This window comes from Vigna unguiculata, chromosome 3 (assembly GCF_004118075.2).
Source record: "Vigna unguiculata cultivar IT97K-499-35 chromosome 3, ASM411807v1, whole genome shotgun sequence".
Lineage (NCBI taxonomy): Eukaryota > Viridiplantae > Streptophyta > Magnoliopsida > Fabales > Fabaceae > Vigna > Vigna unguiculata.
In genome coordinates, this window is record NC_040281.1 from 43,782,413 (window position 1) to 43,794,177 (window position 11,765).

The 11,765-nt window shown below is 32.9% G+C and overlaps 1 protein-coding gene across 1 annotated transcript; it reads right to left on the reverse strand.

The window, feature by feature from the left end:
• Positions 1-651: 651 nt before the first annotated feature.
• On the reverse strand, positions 652-8,236 carry LOC114176517 (succinate dehydrogenase [ubiquinone] flavoprotein subunit 1, mitochondrial). The gene is made up of 16 exons (XM_028061581.1): positions 7,893-8,236; positions 7,614-7,781; positions 6,346-6,433; positions 6,023-6,169; positions 5,800-5,940; positions 4,750-4,835; positions 4,563-4,655; positions 4,411-4,474; positions 4,140-4,283; positions 3,738-3,925; positions 2,669-2,843; positions 2,417-2,587; positions 2,223-2,292; positions 2,003-2,123; positions 1,880-1,917; positions 652-1,109 (listed from the first exon to the last, which is right to left on the reverse strand). The coding sequence occupies exons 1-16, from the start codon at positions 7,956-7,958 to the stop codon at positions 1,007-1,009; spliced, it is 1,863 nt and encodes a 620-aa protein (XP_027917382.1). The 5' UTR covers positions 7,959-8,236; the 3' UTR covers positions 652-1,006.
• Between the last annotated feature and the right edge of the window lie 3,529 nt (positions 8,237-11,765).

Below are 11,765 nucleotides of genomic sequence, written 5' to 3' on the forward strand. Positions count from 1 at the left end.
ATGATTACATCTCATGTTCACAATTTGCCACAATCCAAATGGTCTCTCTGATTTATTAAGATTTTGTCCCTACATATTACAAATTTGCATCAAATGGGATTTTATTTGTTTCAGGTTCCAAGAAATTGAACATGTGAAAGTTCAACCGGATCGCATAAGTTGACCTATCTAGTATGAAGATACAATTATCATTTAAATAATTTAACAAGAATAACACTTTTCAACTAATATATTTTTTAACTTGAAAGAGTTAAATTATCCTCTCTTTTTTCATAATATTCTTTTAAGGATATTAGAAAACACTGTTTTCCAATTTCAAATTTACGGACAACTAAACAATTCCCTTCATTTTTCAAATGGCTCTCAAGGAAAACAAAGTTGTCGATCGAAAGTGAATAAATAAAAATAGATAAAATAACAATTGTTATATATACGAAAATCTATAGTCTACGATATATATAATAAGTGAATTTTGTAGCATTGCTCATTCGTGAGTTTGATTTAGTCATTATAATAATATTTACAAAATTAAAATCACTTACAGTTTATTTATGAAAAAAAGTTGTTACAAATTTTCATATCAAAAGCTTGTTTACAACAATCACTTAAAATTAAACAAGCACAATATAATTGTTTCACAAACTCGCAATATTCAAAATAACACTTCAATTATTTTCCACAACTTATTTAATCTTTCCCAGAGTCCAACACAAGACACTTAATCAGGCTTTCATTTGCTACTTAGTTTAGAAAAATAAAAATGAATACAAAAAAGACTAAAACTACTATTGTGCAGAAAATCATCTCAAATTGAAGGGTATTATTCTCAGCATCCGATACAGACATCGTATATTATCGAGTGATGATGAATCTAACGATTATCATCAAGATCATGCATCTACAACACTTTTATTGAATCCTTTTTCACTTGCACTGGCCATTTCATATTTCATACTTGGTGAAAGAATCCGTATAAATCATCCATAGTAGTAATTTAACAAGTATATTAATAAACACGAGCTTTAGGAGGGAATGATTCCACTTCATCGTCCAAAGTGTTCATGTGCACTGGCCTGTAATCTAACCGGACCTTCTCATTCTCCCAATATCTGAAAATCATGCACAAAAGCTCACTAACAAAAACAAAGCAACTTGTAAATACAAGTATTTTCACCATCGAAAGTGTTACGGTAAATCCAGAAAACCATATTCATTTTTGTTTTAGATGGCCAGCAAGCCCTGCACCTTACCATTCTGCCTTGGCAAAGCAAGAAGCCTAATGGATCACTAACCAGAATATATACCGTGCCACGGATAGCAGCACAATTACTATAGTGAGTATGGAATTTTCATCTAAAATTACCACATTCAACAGAAAAACATTTGTTGCAATTCCCCACCAAAAATCGATGCATATCCGTTTTTGAATCCTGTCACCACTTCAAATTTGATGGGTTTACTAAATAAAAGACAGCAAAAGACACTGGATTACATAAAGGCTTGTCCCTTCCTGCAATGACAACTAAACTACCCAGAGACGGAGGTTCTTCAAGAAAGGATAACTTAAAGTTGGTTCAAATATTATTCCACTTGCGCCACTGGTTTATTGATTGTTTGACTTCTCTACTAATACAAGAGATTAAAGACGCAAGCTCTGATGCACTTAAACTAAAAATATTATTCCACTTGCGCCACTGGTTTATTGATGGTTTGACTTCTCTACTAATACAAGAGATTAAAGACGCAAGCTCTGATGCACTAACGAATCAACAGGATTGTATACATTAAAAGCATCAGGATTCCCACTAGAAATGAAGAGAACCAACGCAATCCAAATATCTACTCATGTAAATAGCACATTAATTGAAACATGACTTACCCCAAAGTGTGTTTCATCCAGCTTTCATCGTCTCTTTTCTGTAAATTAAAAGCAAGCACCGTATTCAATCAGACCCACTATTCATATTAATGGGGTGAAATATATACAGCAGTTTATACTAACCGTGAAGTCCTCACGGGCATGAGCACCTCTACTCTCTTTTCTTGCTTCAGCAGAATGCATGGTGATGCAGGCATTAATCAAAAGATTTTCCAACTCAATGGTCTCAATCAGGTCAGAGTTCCTGAGAATATTGAGACAGAGAACCTTTTAAAATGAAAGAACAGATTTGATTCCTTGAAATAATAGGGATCCCAAGTGACATAGGCCAAAGAATTTTTACCATATCAAACCTCGATCCTTCAACTTGACATCATGGAAGCTCTCCCATGTTTTATCAATTAATTGACAACCTGTCACAAGGTACATGATATTCAAAGAGAGAATATAACTATGGGAGCAGTAAAGGTTATAAGTGTACTTTGAGCAAAGGAAGGGGATAAGAAGAACAATAATTATTGATCAACAAAGTACTACCTTCTTCTAATGTTTCTTGGGTACGGAACACAGCAGCATTGCTTTGCATTACTCTTTGCATATTCAACCGAATTTTGGAAGTTGGCAATGATCCATTTGAATTTCTCAATTTGTCCAGCCAAGCAATTGTTTTCATACCAGCATCTTTCTCTAAAGGCTTTTGTTTATCTCCTGCAAAATATTAAACAGGTGAACTTTTTTTCACTTCATTTCAACGTGCACAATCTATTTATAACTGAGAATGAATCTTGCCTGGCCTACGGATTTCTGCAACTCTATTTGCACAAGCTCTACCAAAAACAACAATGTCAAGAAGTGAATTTGCACCAAGCCTATTGGCACCATGAACTGAAGCACAGGCTGTTTCCCCAGCAGCCATTAATCCAGGAACTACTGCATCTGGATCATTACCTTTAATAGTAACCACCTAAATGAGAAAAAAGATGTATTAGACTAATTCTTTTTCCATTTTTTCGCTTTGTTTAAATAAAAATTTAATGAAAATATAAAAAATTCATAGGACAAGATAGCATGCCATAAACCAAACAGGTAATCAAGTATTTCATAAACGAAAATTAATAAAATATATCATTATTTGCAATGTGACATACGCAATGACATACATATTCAAATTCCTGGAGAAGCAATTTGAGAAATAAATAGATTTCTCCAAGAGTCTCTCTCGTAGATAGAAGTGAAATGGTGTGGTGCTAGTTAGTTACAAAAAATACATACATACATATAGTAATGGGAATAACGTAACGCTACAGGTACAAAATGATTCACAAAAATATTAGAAAGACATTTAGGTACCAAACATGACTTCCTAAATCACGGTTTTCTGAGAACTTCATACCACAAAATTTTTCAACACATAAAGATGTCAAACTCAGCTTTATATCCGTTTCTAACTGTTTCGATGAAGCATAGAAAACAACTAAAAGTTTAGGTGTTTGGTGATAATACAAATTACATAGAAAATTGCTTTAATAACATAGAATAATCAAATCCTTTCTGGCACATTCTGTCTCTCTTTTTTCTTTGTGTAAGGTACATAACTTCAAGCCAATGAAAAGGTTCGAGTCGTCAAAATAAAACCAAACAATTATCTGTTGTGGTATGTGTTCTTCTCAACTATTGTGCACCAAGAAAGCGGAGAGCAGTAATTTATAATGATAGGAAATAGTTGCTCTAGAAAAAATATATATAGGCATGACAATGACTAATTAAATTTATTTTTCATTTTTTAATTTGTTTCTCATATTTTCTTTTTCTTTCCTTTTCTCAAATGGAGGTTAAACAATTACTTTTAATATTGTACCTCTCCATGATGATTCGTGGGAATACCACCCATGTTATAATGCACTGTTGGCAAAACAGGAATAGGCTCCTTAGTAACATCCACACCAGCAAAAATAGCAGCTGTTTCAGAGATACCAGGTAGTCTCTCCTTGAGAACATCTGGGGGTAAGTGATTCAGGTGTAGATAGATGTGATCTTTATGGGGTCCTGCAAACAATTTCCATGGTCAAATTAATTGTCCAAATTAACTGGAAGGTCAAGGTTCAAGAAAATATCGTGCATATCTAGTTTCTAGAGGAAGACAACGTCCCACTAAAATAATATAGCCGCAATTATATACAACGTCAAAGTAACAGCATAGTTATACGTTAGAATATTTTTTTATCAGAACATAGAAGTATTAATTTAAGGTCAACCATACCTACACCACGGCCTTCCCGAATTTCCATAGTCATTGATCTGGAAACAACATCTCTTGATGCAAGATCCTTTGCAGTAGGAGCATAACGTTCCATAAACCTCTCACCCTCACTGTTCCTGAGAATCCCACCTTCACCACGAGAACCTACAAGGTCCAAGAAAGAAAATGAGAAGCAATATATATTTCGACTAAATTGGCCAAAGTACATAACTGTCAATAGTATACAATCAAAAGATAGCCTATATGCAAATAAGAACTAAGACATTCCAACCTTCCGTGATAAGGCAACCCGCTCCATATATGCCCGTAGGGTGAAATTGCACAAACTCTAAATCCTTCAAAATTTATGACAGGAAAATGTTAAAACACTTGCTATATAAGATTTCAGCTTAATAACAAAATTTGCAAAGCCTAAAAATATACCTCAAGTGGGACCCCAGCCCGTGCAGCCATGGCATTGCCATCTCCAGTACATGTATGTGCTGAGGTGGCAGAAAAATATGCTCTACCATAGCCCTGATGCAAAACAGAAGATTAACACATACATGTTCATGACAATTACAATTGTAAACTTCAATTAATATCTAACATGCAAAAGAAAATAATGTACCCCCGTGGCCAAAATTGTTGAAGCTGCTTGGAAACGATGTAATGTTCCATCCTCCATATTCAACGCAATCACTCCTTGGCAACTACCTGTATTTCAAACAAGGAAAAATTGTTAACTCTATCAACTCCTACACATACACAGTCAGCAACATCTTTTCAGCACTGCACATGTTTGACAATCCAGTGAGCATCACAAACAAGTAACGCCATATTTGTACATATGAGGGACAGGTCATAGTTGTGAAAAAATAAATGATGAGAACATATAGCCACTTAATCTCAAATCTTAAATATTAAATATAAATAAAAAAAGAAGTATATTTTTTGGTGTACCATTCATAAAACTGGTCCTATAACTGTGTCATGAGACAGAATTTTTAATAATTTTACTTACTCTTGTTCTTCTCTCACCAGTGTTGCAGCTTGCGTTCTAGTAATAATATGACCAAAGAAGTCAGCAGGCAAGGTGAGAAGGAAAGCTAAATTCTTTAGATTTCCCGGATATGCACAAAAAACTAAAGTTTCAGTTTTTACTTTCTACTATACCATTGTATTGGTTAACTTTAATTTCAAGATTAGCTGGGCAAAACAGGCAACCATGTTTGCAATTGAATTTTGAAATTGCTTTCCTAGCCTTGTGGACATACCAACATAGTGAAGTGTTATTCCTATAATCCCATACTCTCCTTTATGTGCCTTTTAGTAGCTAATGTCAAGCAGAAGAAAAATTGTGACCTATTTATCTTTGTATTATAGCTTTGGCAAAACTGTAGTTCATTTCCTCTGTCAATGACACAAGAACTATTTCGAATTTGGCGGATTATTAATAAATGGACGAATACTTGAACAGTTGAAAGAAAATATGAGACTCTAAAATGCAAATGTGGATGCATAAAATCCACTTGAAGGATATAATTCTCCGCCAGCACAGTGCAGGAAACTTTCTGGTCGTCCTGTGCTATTAAATCCTTTCCTATGAATGCTGATACGTTGTGCAATTAATTGATTGCAAATTGTTCAGAGAAATAAACTACTTTCCAGAGAACCTTACCATCACTGTTCATTAATAGATCTAGTGCAAAATATTCCACAAAAAACTGGGTATTATGTCTCATAGCTTGGCCGTAGAGAGTGTGCAACAAAGCATGTCCAGTTCGATCAGCAGCACACGCACAACGATATGCCTGACCACCTGTAGCATAGCAACATGAAAAAAAAGGTCAAAATCAGAACTCTCAGATAAAAAGTGCTAATATTCCACCATCTGCAATTACCTTTTCCAAAGTTCAAGCTCTGACCACCAAATGCACGCTGGTATATTTTTCCATCTTCAGTTCTTGAAAATGGCAGTCCATAATTTTCAAGTTCAATGACGGCTTTTGGTGCTTCCCTACACATATATTGGATGGCATCTTGGTCCCCTGCAGAACACGAAGCTTACCTTTTCATATCCAAAAAGGAAACAAAAGAAAGAATGGACATACAAGAGTCTCTGCTTTGATATTCATAACAGCAAACTAATCATCTTCTTATTATATGAAAATTTTGAAGGACAAAACGAAAAAGTTTAAAATTTTAAGGTAGAGTGAGTTCATACCAAGCCAATCACTTCCCTTGACAGTGTCGTACATGTGCCACCTCCAATCATCTTCAGTCATATTTCCCAATGCAGCATTTATACCACCCTACACACAAATTTGTTGCCATGCATGAGCATAATCAGTATATTCAATTCAGAAGAAAAGGTTGGTCTGGTTAGGCCGACTTAATCCACTTTTGAGCATCAACCAGTACTTTACTAGCCATGCAAACAAATACAACATAAAGGTATGGTAAGAAAAGAAAGAAAAATCCCCATATATCATTGCAAAACAATAGCCAAAATAATGTCTTTCATCCCCTAAAAGTGGTATCAAACAAAGATGAGGTGTCTTATTGTGTTAAGTGACCATAAGACGATAAGGAGAATACATTACATCACCTATCCCACTATAACCGGCGTAATATCAAATTTAAAACATGCCTAAAAGTTTCTGAGTAGAGATGATAAATTGAAAGAAGTTATTCAAGTTACCACTGCTATAGTCATCCAGTTAAAACTAGGGGTGGTCAAAATGATTGAACAGAAGGGAATTATAGTAAAATTGTACTAAACTCTAAAAGTGGTTCAACGAAACGGAACTATTTGATTGTTTAAATGAATTGAACTGCATTACAGTTGAGATAGCTTTGAGTGAATCAAACTGAATTTACTCTGAATTGTTTTTGAATTACTATAAGAATTGTTTGAACTATTACCAATTGACATATTATTTTTAAAGCATATTTTTCAATCATACAAGTTATAATTAAGTTTAGTTCAAATAGTTCTATTTAAAGAGCAATTCAATTCAGTTTTCTTTCAAAACATTTCAGTTTTTTTTTATACAATTCAATTCAGTATCAATTTATTCAATTCAGTCTTTTTTAACAGCCCAAATTAAAACCACGCCAATAGCCCTCATTCTGTGGTCCATAAAAAGATTAATTTAGAGTAAATAATCAAAATAGCGGCCCCTTCTAGCTATAGGGCTTATTAGTTCCAAGAAAAATGTGGAAATAACATTCAATGTCCTTGAATGAGTGTTTTTCGTCTAAACCAAATTGTCCCTCATGTCATGATCCTCAAGGACCAACAAACTGATTTTATTATCGGTAACCCTTACTAAATGAATAACTCCACGTATGCAGACAACTTGTACCATAGTTATAGCAACCGAAAAGCCAAAAAACAAAAGGATTCAATAAAAAGTTAAAATCCTGAATTGCGACAAACAAGTAACATGCATAAACACAAAACGTGGAGAGTGGGAGAAGATCTCGCACCTGAGCTGCAACAGTGTGCGAACGAGTTGGGAAGAGCTTTGTGATGCAAGCAGTGTTGAAGCCATGTTCGGAAAGTCCAATGGCGGCTCTCAACCCTGCACCCCCAGCACCCACGACAACCGCATCGTACTTGTGATCGACCACGTTGTAGGAGGAGTTTCCACTACTCTGCACACACAACGACCAAAAGAACGCCGTTTACAAAACAAAATTTCCATGACCGAATCGGAAATTGAAAATGGAGAGATAGAATGAGAGATTTGACGAAATTGTTCGCACAGAGAAAAATCTTGACACGTGAGATCTCAGTGATTGGTGATTCGCACGAGCCACGCATCGCCACATTTCGAAGCACCCTCTCTTTTCTTTCTTCCACCCCGTTCTAATATTTTGTTTATTTTTCAGTGATTTTGGTGTGGAATTCTAATTTGATAGTGTTTGCATCCCTGGTTGCATAGTTTGATGTGTGTGTTTGGCGTTTGGTTTGGACAAGTAGCAAATGCAAGAAACTAATTTTGATACTGAGTTTTAAAGTGAATGAAAATTAAGCCAAATTAGGAAAAAGCGAAATGCGATTAGGCAAGTAACGCAGGAATTTACGATGAGGGTTTTGGTTGTTTGGAAAGAATGCATGGATATATTGAAACGTGACTATCAGGGGTAGTGTTGCGTATATAATAAGAAAAAAGTGAAGTGGTCCACGTAAGATATTTGAGAGAGTGACGCGTGGCAAGACAAGAGTGTTTGTATAGGAAAAAGCGAGGGTGGGTGGTGTTCTTTATGCCACGACTGATACGATATAGATAGTCCACGTAGCCCTGAAACGCACCGTAGCATTCCAAAGCTAGATATGATCATATGGCTGTATTTTCATCACTGATTAAACGGACGATGAACAAACGTATGGGAGAAGGAATTTATTTTATAAAAAACTGTATTAATTTTTAAAAAAAACCAATAATAAGAAAGAGTCAATATCAAAAGCTAAAGCCACGAGATTCTCACTGAAAAATGACTTACTTTCCTTTGATAAAAGTTGTGATCTAATATATAACTAAAATTGGAAGTTAAAGTAAAGCAAATTCTTGTTATTTTTTATGTAGATCTAAGTAAAGTGTAAAATTAGTTATAATTTAAGAATATGACAATATATCATTAACCGTGTTATAAAATTGTGATGGATATTAAGTTAAATAAAAGGTTAAATATAGTCTATAGATATTATTTGAAAACATACATTTGGTTCCTACCATTGTAGGAAGAAATTCCTTTCGAATATCTAAGAGAGGTAGATAAGTATTACAAAGATTTAAAAATTATTTTATTTAAGGTCAATATGAATGATGAATATAATGAGATAAAAAAAAACTCATTATAATCGTTTTTATTATTTTTCTTGAAAGTATAAAACTAAATTTTAAAAGGATAAATACTCTTCAAAATTCTCTAAACATCCCTTCACAAAATATTTTTTTCTAAGTGTAAAAACATTACACTCTTTTCTTCTCTATACCTTAAGGGTTTAGACCAATGCATGCAACAAAACCGTTCCTGAATAACGTAGCACCACTTTCAGAGTCATCTGTGCAAACGTAAATCATTTGTTAAAAATTTCTAAGCAAATGATTAAAAATTTATAAACAAGAATTGATTATGGATCTCTCAAGTGGTTAAAGACTTCGATACAATAAGATAACAATTATATCTTCGTAATAATAAAAAAAAATAAATAATAAATACTTAATTAAAAAATATAAAAAATTAATTAAAAATACATAAATATTACTTGAAAATTAATTGAATATATTTTATTTCATTAAATTTTATAAATTTAAAATTGACATCTTAATTTCTTTTTTTTGTTTTTCCCTTCAAACTTTAATATTTTGGATGAATAACAAAAATGCAGTTGAATATTCACTGACTAAAGTAAGTAATTTCTAACTAAGAGGATTTACACAACATAAATTAAATTTAAGAACAATGTGTTTAAACTTAATTAATATAATTAATAAAAGTATATAAGTTTGTTCTTGTTTGATAGGACAAAATATAAGGATCTCTAAACAGACACTGGTGATCTTTTAGGAAGTGATTAAGAATTTTTTAACCAGTGACCAAGGATCTATAATAGAATAAGATAGCAGTTATATCTTCCTAATAATGACAAAATAATAATAATAAATACTTAATTAAAAAATATAAAAATTATTCAAAAATATCTAAATTTTACTTAAAACTTAATTAAATATATTTTATTTCTTTAAATTTTATTAATTTAAAATTGATATTTTTGTTTCTATTCTTTTTAATTCTTCCCTTCAAATTTTAATGTTTGGATGAATAGCAAAACTGCAATTGAATATTCACCAACTAATCCAAGTATTTTTGTAACGGTGAAGATTAACATATATAAATTAAATTTAAGAACAACATGTCTACACTTAATAATATAAGTCTGTTCTTGGAGGATAAAGTTAATAAAAGTAAAGCATGATTTTATTTTATATAGCTATACACAGCAAGTGACCAGAGACCTCTTTCAAAGAGTGGATAGGGACTTCTAAGCAGACACCCAATGGATCTCTCAATGAGTGACTAAAGACCTCTCAAGCGAATGACGAGTGACCAGGGACCTCTAATCGAACAAGATAGAGATTATACCTTAGTAATAATGAAAACAATTAAATAATAAATACTTAACTAAAAAATATAAAAAAATAATTAAAAATACCTAAATTTTAATTAAAACTTAATTAAATCAATTTTATTTCATTAAACTTAATTAATTTTAAATTGATATTTTAATTTCTATTTTTTTTAGTTTTTCCCTTCACACTTTAATATTTTGAATGAATAGTAAAAACGCACTTGAAGATTCCCGACTAAAGCAAGTGTTCTTTAATGATGAAGATTAACAAATATATATTAAATTTAGGAAGAACAAGTTTAAACTTAATTAATATAGGTTTGTTCTTGTTGGACAGGAAAGTAACAAGAGTAAAGCATGATTTTATTTTATAGGACTATACAAATAAGTAGTTCATAGCAAATGAGCAGGGACCTTTGAGCAAGTGACCAGAGACCTCTAAGTAAGTGATAAGAGACCTTTTAACAAGAGACTAATGACCTCTTAATAGAGACCGGAATCTCTCAACGAGTGACCAAGGACCTCTCAACAAGTGACCATGGACCTCTCAACAGAGACTGGGGGCCTCTCACAAGACCAGGGACTTCTCAACAAGATACTAGGGACTTCTTAGCAAAATACAATAGACCTCTTAGCAAAATACAATAGACCTCTTAGCAATATATCGGGGACCTCTCAGTAGAGACTATGGACCTCTTAGTAAGACACCAGGGACCACTCAGCAAGATACCATGGATATCTAAGTAAAAACTAAGGACTTCTCAGTAAGGGGCCAAAAACCTCTCAACAAGTAACTAGAGACCTCTTAGTAAGTTACCAAGGACCTCTCAGTAGAGATTAGGAACCTCTCAACAAGGGACCAGGACCTCTCAAACATGTGATCAGGGACCTCTCAAACATGTGATCAAGGACCTCTCAATATAGACTATGGACCTCTCAACAAGTGACCAGAGACCAATCAACAAATAATCAGGGACCTGTCAAATATTGACCAGGGAACTCTTAGCGACTGACCAGATACCTCTCTTGGCGAGTGACTAGGGATCTCTCAATAGGTGATCAAGGACCTCTAAACAAGTGACTAGGAACCTCTCAACAAGTGATGAAGACCTCAAATAGAATAACATAGCAATTATATCTTCATAATAATAAAAAAAAAAGTAAATAATAAATACATAATTAAAAAATATAAAGAATTAAATAAAAATACCTAAATTTGACTTAAAACTGAATTAAATATATTTCATTTCATTAAATTTTAATAATTCAAAGTTGATATTTTAATTTGTAATTTTTTTAGTATTGCCCTTCAAACTTTAATATTTTGGATGACGAATATTAAAAAATATTAAATATAAGAACAACGTGTCTAAACTTAAATTAATATAAGTTTATTCTTTTTAGATAAAAAAGTAATAAGAGGAAATCATGATTTCATTTCATACAAGCTATACAAATCAGTAATCCACAGCAAGTGTCATGGGACCTCTCAGCGAATGATT

Excerpts from the sequence above, each read along its gene's own strand:
- LOC114176517 (XM_028061581.1), bottom strand. The coding sequence starts at position 7,958 with ATGTGGCGATGCGTGGCTCGTGCGAATCACCAATCACTGAGATCTCAC. Across the intron at positions 4,656-4,749 it reads CAACAATTTTGGCCACGGGG|GGCTATGGTAGAGCATATTT; the intron begins GTACATTATTTT and ends GTTTTGCATCAG. Across the intron at positions 2,588-2,668 it reads TGCAGAAATCCGTAGGCCAG|GAGATAAACAAAAGCCTTTA; the intron begins GCAAGATTCATT and ends AATATTTTGCAG.